The sequence below is a fragment of the Alosa pseudoharengus genome, unplaced genomic scaffold (genome assembly GCF_046254945.1).
Source record: "Alosa pseudoharengus isolate Yale_2024_CS ecotype anadromous, Long Island Sound unplaced genomic scaffold, YU_APseudo_1.1 YU_APseudo_1.1_scf_5, whole genome shotgun sequence".
NCBI lineage: Eukaryota > Metazoa > Chordata > Actinopteri > Clupeiformes > Clupeidae > Alosa > Alosa pseudoharengus.
The window spans coordinates 21,716,461-21,722,975 of record NW_027468837.1 but is presented as its reverse complement, the minus strand read 5'-3'; the positions used below and the strand labels follow the sequence as shown (position 1 = coordinate 21,722,975).

The 6,515-nt window shown below is 41.4% G+C and overlaps 1 protein-coding gene across 2 annotated transcripts in view; it reads right to left on the bottom strand.

Moving 5' to 3' along the window:
* slc6a6b (solute carrier family 6 member 6b) overlaps window positions 1-3,607 on the bottom strand; it is a 25,145-nt gene extending 21,538 nt beyond the window's left edge. The window contains exon 1 of one of the 2 annotated variants that reach the window (XM_076268732.1): window positions 3,426-3,607. Coding sequence is in view for 1 of the 2 variants with exons in the window: in XM_076268729.1 (XP_076124844.1) it covers window positions 969-991 (23 nt within the window). In the remaining variant the exon portion in view is untranslated. Of the gene's footprint in view, window positions 1-968; window positions 1,137-3,425 lie in introns of those variants that run through there. The other variant, XM_076268729.1, reaches the window with a different exon arrangement.
* Between the last annotated feature and the right edge of the window lie 2,908 nt (window positions 3,608-6,515).

Here is a 6,515-nt window from a genome sequence, read left to right as displayed (position 1 = left end):
ATTCCACTGTATAGCCTGGGCGATACATAGGGGATTTTGTGGCTTGTAGTCCTACATGGGAATGTGAACCTTTGCTTTCATAACATGACAAGAACTAAACAACTGGTCTGGTCACTGGAAGGACCACAATCACAAAAAAACTAATTCTATTCTTCTTTGTACATGACCGTGAGCGTCCAACAAGACGTGCTAGGGAGGCGTAGCTTGTGGTTAAGCTTACGCAGAAGTAGCAGTCGAGGAGCAGTGTCATAAAATATGACAAGCCAAGTCATAAAAAGAAAAGCCAAGATATGGGTTATAAAGGAAAGATACTGTAAGTGATTTATGCTCTGATATCTCAGTTACCTTCTGAGTCCGCCACCGTTCTGTTCCTAATAAGGCACAGGTCTAACTGGTCTGATCCAAATTAGGATGACACAAAGTCCAGAGGTAGCTGCTGATGGGGACTTAAAACCAGTGTGATGCTAGCTTCCAATTTTACTATGGTCCTCAATGGCCTCAAAAGATATAACAAGTGAATTTTTAGTGGTGTTTCGCTTTCATGATAAATCTTTTTTTTGCCACATTTGTGAAGGCCACTGCCTATCCAAAACTATTTCAAATGTACTCGTTTGTTCAGATCCTTCAGCACATATGATGCCAAGCCACAAAGAAAAAGCTAAGCGAATCACTGAAAATCCAACATCAACTCATCAAGCGGCTCCGGTAGTTAAGTTATAATGAATTTCAGTAACTTGGATATGTGATTTATTAACAGTCTTGAATCATATAGCTCAAGTAAAACTCTTCTTGATATCAATGCCACTTCCACAGGCTTGAAGGCAACTGGTAAATCACCAAAGATACTTCCCCTATTAAGACACAATTTACTCAGTATACAAAAAAAATCTAAGACGTCAAATAAAACAGATAAAGGAAGTGAAACGCAATGCAAGATTGCCAACGTCATTTGGCTTTTCTCTCATTACCTGTCGTTGTCTGACCCTTTCATCGAGAAAGGGGAAGAGGAGAAAACTTCCTTTCCAGAGAGGTCCAGCTTGTCTGACTTCAATGGATATTGCTAGGTAACTGGGTAGGAAATTCCACCACTGCCATGCCAAGGCGACAAACCTAGGGCCCCAACTTCACAGTGGTATAAAAAGGAGAAGGGGTGCCACCCAGAAGGCTTGTTGGTGGAGGAGGGCAGGAGGAGGGAGATGTTACTGGGAGTGGTGCTGGATAACTGATGCTCTCTGGCCATTTATCTTCTCCACACAATAACGTGAGCATCCTTCAGGAAGACTTCCACACAATGGAATGAAAGGGAGGCTGGCCGGCACTCTGTCTGTTTGCCTGCGGAGCTACCGTAATTGCCAGAGTCCGACAGTGACTTTCAAAGGCTGTCTGCCGAAGCATTGTAATGTCAGCGTCCCATTTTGAAGGGATACTTGATATTTGACGTGTGGTACGGTTATATGTAATCAAATTCAGAATCCTAGCAACGAATACAAGTCCCATATAAGACCTTAACGTGGATTTGATTCTGGACAGTCCAACATCTATAATGTTGATTCAACCAATATTGCTGGCACTGCACCCGAGTCTCAACACAAAACAGGACAGACTTCACACTGAATCTGCCACCAATTTCCTCCTCCTGTAGGCTTCAACCCTGAGCACTGTGGATATAATATACTCAAGTCTATGCTACAGGATCACATCTGGCTAAACTTAGACATCTCACTATGGGTGTCTGTCAGTTTCCCAGCCCTTGCATAGCTTTAGTTCTCATCTCATTTCCTAGTATGTGGCTATCACACTTTAAATGACTCTCTCTCACACACACACACACACACACCACTTGGATGAACACATCAGAGATCACAATCTGCACATCCTTTCAAATCTCCTTGAGTATCTAAACAACTGCAAAAGCCTTTGTGCATTATTGTATGTGGCAAAGTGAAGGGTAGGGGTGGCTGAGGAACAGCACAGCATACTTGTTTTGCCTTTTAATCCAGCCATTAGCAACCTAAGCATGTCCATGTCCCCTTTTCAGGCCACTTCTGTGTTCATCTCAGCTGCTCTAGGAGGGGATTCCAGCGGCGACCTGACACTTTAATTCAATTCATTCCTATAAATTAGGTTTAATCCGTTTTTTCTTCCCACGACCATGTTTTCTTATTGGACAGAAAATTACATTTTGACAATGCGTAGAGCGCAAACGCAGGTTACCCGACATATGCTTCAGCCCTTCCCTAAGCTACTTCCTCAATCGCACAAGAGACAAATTGAAACGTCGCCGATACGCAAAGGCTGTCACCATTTTGAGGCACGCACGCTGCATGGCTATTTCCACAGATTGATAGCCTTTTTCTAGGAGTATACAGCTGATGCTTCCTGCTTCCCAGAAACCTTCCCATAACCTTGCTTTACAACAGCGCCAAGCACGTGTATAACATAATTTTGACAGCTCCATAAAAAGTGTCTCTACACCATTACGTCCATGACTGCAGTTAATAGGGACCAGAAGTCAAATCAAGGGTAAAGAAAAACAGACACTAACCAACATAGCCGCGGATTAAGTTGATTGTTTTCAAGTAGTTACCAGAGGATCGACAAAGCATTTTTAAGGGAAGCTCAACGAGAGGGCAATCCAATATAGACTCCATAGATTTGAAGCACTACGTTAGAGAAACTCGAATGTGCGCTGCCGATTTCAAACAGGCAGAGAAGTTTACTAAGACACGATGTTAAACAGTATTTGCTTCCATTTTGAGTTAAGTACTGCGCACCAGGTCCAGGTGCGTGGAATAGGGCAAACAATAGCGGGCGTTGTTTCCCACGTATGGCATGGAGTGCTAAATGCACGTAAATGTGCATGGAGAGTAGAGCGGACTGAGAAGCAAGACCTTGGACACTCAATTTGAGTTTATGTGTTGTTCGAATCCTCACATTTTCCCATGTCTCAGTATTGGAGAGACATGGAAATGGTGTTAGTAAGCCATGACCAAAGCGAGCGAAGTTAGCGCACAGCTTCTGCGAAGCATTGGCTGTCATTGCCCATTGAACGCGAATATCATCTCAGCATCCTTGGCCGTAGTTCCCATACCAAGCAAACAAGCTGAAACGTGCGTTCAAACACCATAGGATGTATATTGTATGCACCACCCCTCATATAGTTTATACATATGATGTTTTATAATCATGGACAAATGGCAGAAATTAATAGTAACGGTAGTTCCAGATGAAATAAAATTAACTTGAATTCTCCCGAGAGTTTTACACAGGTAATATAGGCTATAGCCTACAGAGCAGATCATTGTATGTAAACTTTTGAAAAAATATTTTAAAACACATAAAATACTTTTCTAAATGTACTCTAAATACACATAATTATCCTAATACATACAGTTTAAATGCAAACTTGAACTGTGCCTCATTACCTTATTTGGTTTCCTTTTATTCCGTAGCAAGCAAGTTGTCCCTATTGTGCGGTGGCTCGGTGTTGAATAAGGGAATTACAGCAGTAAATTTAATTTATAATCTTTTCTTTCTGACCTTTGTCTCTTAGAATGGGTGAGCGCTAGACATCACCACGAGTGGAAAAACACCGGCCTGCCTCCCCGTGCAACAGGAGAGCGTCTTCTTAAAGAGACAGGTTCCTCTTCGCTCGGCCACACGCGCATCTCCCTGCGTTCCCCTTTAGCGCATGTGAGCAAGCACGCATACATGAGAAACTCACCAAGAGGTCATGGAAAAGTACTTCACAGTCTCCAAAGCTTGAAATGCATCCAGTTTTTCTTATTTCAAGACGATAAAATGAGTCATTTCAGCACAGTGCTCTGTGGAAACGAGTTGTTTTGAGATGCTCTCGCAACGAACACACACAAATGTACAAAATGCGTTAACAAATCTAGTCGGCAGACACTTTATTAGGTTTGATTTATTCATATACTGATATTCAATCCCAGACTCATTCAATTGTGTCTAATCTGTGATGGTATAGAGATTGATAAATCCTCTAATAAAGTAATCGTTTCATAGTTGTGCATAATTATCTGGAAGTACTTAGAGATTTGTGTTTGTTCCTCTGTGCTATTTATTGGCAATGACAGTCATTTAGCAGGGTGAACGGAGCGTGGATAATTGTGAGGGGCTGTGAAGTTGAATCAGAACCTCACATAACTGGGTGATTATGTGAATTAACCTTTGAAGTCAATGGGAATGTGTTGTGTCTGTCCAAATCCAGGCGGAAAATCGTTACTGATAAAGATCATGTTTTGGTGAACTATAAGAGCCTTTTCTGGTATAAGCAATATGGGTGTGTATTGTTAACTTCAGTTAGCTATAACATAATTGCCCTCCTTTCCCTACCACAAGCAATGTAATGGGTAGGGTGCCTGTCTCCTTCTAAAAGCTAATGATTGGTCAGTACAGCTGAACCATGCTGAAATGTCCAGTCTCTGACTGTGCATCCCATAAGAGACTGTGGTGTATTTCTTTCTTTCCCAGAGCATCTATTTTAGTAATGACCACTATGTTGTAAAGACTGCTAGCTTAAGACTTCACACATAACATCACATATAGAGGTGTTACAGTGGGCATCGCAGAAAGAGCACAACATGTACACACACACACATCCACTATGAACCCCAAAAACACACCACTACCCGAGCAGAGATACTGACTAGATGCCTCACAGAGAGTGTTTTGGCAGGGTTACCATTGCATTCAACCACAGTGTCACAGATTATAAGTTTATTCAAACAAAAAAACAAACAGGAAGTACAACACTGGAGGAACCCCGCCTCACCGATGGCAAGTTTTACTGTTATTTGGAGATGGAGACCATATGCTAAGACAACAGGTGTGTAAGGTTACAGACCGAACATAATGTGTGATAGCAAAAGCAAACATTGCTTTCTCCAACATGTCAGTCAACAATTAGAGACACTTTGTCAGAGGCCCATGTGCTTGTGCTCTTGTTCCTGGACCACTGTTGCAATAAGGAAGTTGAGCAACATTCATGTGTTTTTGTTTTTTCTGTCGACTTTAATATGCATCTTGCTGTTCCTTTTGTGAATACAGTTTACTTATGAGTTGATATGCCAGTGTAAATACTTATTTCTTAAGTTCAGAATCTGCCCTATAATCATACAGTATAGTCCTGAAGTTAAAATATTGACTTAAAAACTACTGAAAACACCAACATGCATTGGTTCATTTCATTACAGTAAGCACCTCTGGGGCAGAAAGGAAGTTTATTAACAGTTAGAGTTTATAAGATTGTTTGAATTTCAATTGAAATGGCAGTATGTACTGTATGTGTAAAAGTGAAAGTAAAGCCGTGTTAAAGCCTGTTTATCCACGAGGCTCTTGCATTCACATTAGTCTTGTATCCACATGTGTTGTGTCTGTGCGACAAAGTGCAAAGACTCTCCATGGAGACATACAGTCAAGGGGTCATCTCAGTCCACAGGCTTATTTTGCCTCTGCACCTCCACCGGCCCAACATGTAGTCTTATCTCAGCCTTGCAAGTTGCATCTGGACCGACAACAACCTGCACACTGCCTGTTAACTCTGCCAGGCAGAGTTTGTCTTCTGACGAAAGCGCTCAGTTTGTTTTGTTTTTCTTTTCTCTTCATCAGTTGCTTTGTCAATACAGAAACAGCATGCTGCTCCACTTTAAACACAACTCGACATGCCTTTCTCGTCAACCAGTGGTATAAATGTATAGCAGCGGAGGTAGACTAGAAGGACAGTGAACCCCAGGGGTGTGGCTGATGGCGACGTGCCAAGATGGTGGTCTGGGGCCTATCTCAAGACTGAGTAAGGGCTGACAAGGTCAATTTCAATGTGTTTAAAGGTGTTAGTTGAATAATTATAGGATTTTGTCATGATCAAAAAGTACCTGCACAACTAATTTAACAGGTGGCTTTAATCACACTGATATGAAAAAAAACAACAACAACGTGGACACACATAACATTTTAGTTCATTTCAAGAGAATATTAAGCAGAAATGTGTGTGGATTCAGCAATGATAATGGGGTTGGCTTTCCCATACCAACGGATTAAGAGGAAATGAAGGGGTACGCTTCCAAAGTGAAAAACTGCATACCACAGACTGCTGCACAGACAAAATTAAGATGGAAGAACATTTTCAGGATTTTGTGTGCCCTAAAGAATCAAAACACACATAATCACCACAAAACAGAAACCTTTGATTTCCTAAGAAATGTTAAGTCAATTTGGACTTGGACCTAGGCTACCACATGATAGCAGTTTTAGGAGAAATTGAATTAATGTTTTTCCATATGAAGCAGCTCCTGAGTGATTCATGTGATGTGCTCTGTGTGGAAATCAGGATAAATATCAAGTATTCATCAGATGCATATGCAGTAAGTGTAGGCTAGACTGTGTTATCTACCGCTGTAGTTTATAGAGACAGATATTGATGATAAAGTCAGCATTTTAACACCCTCGTGGATTACTATGAACATGCAAATTAAAACCTCTTCCTCTTTTGCATG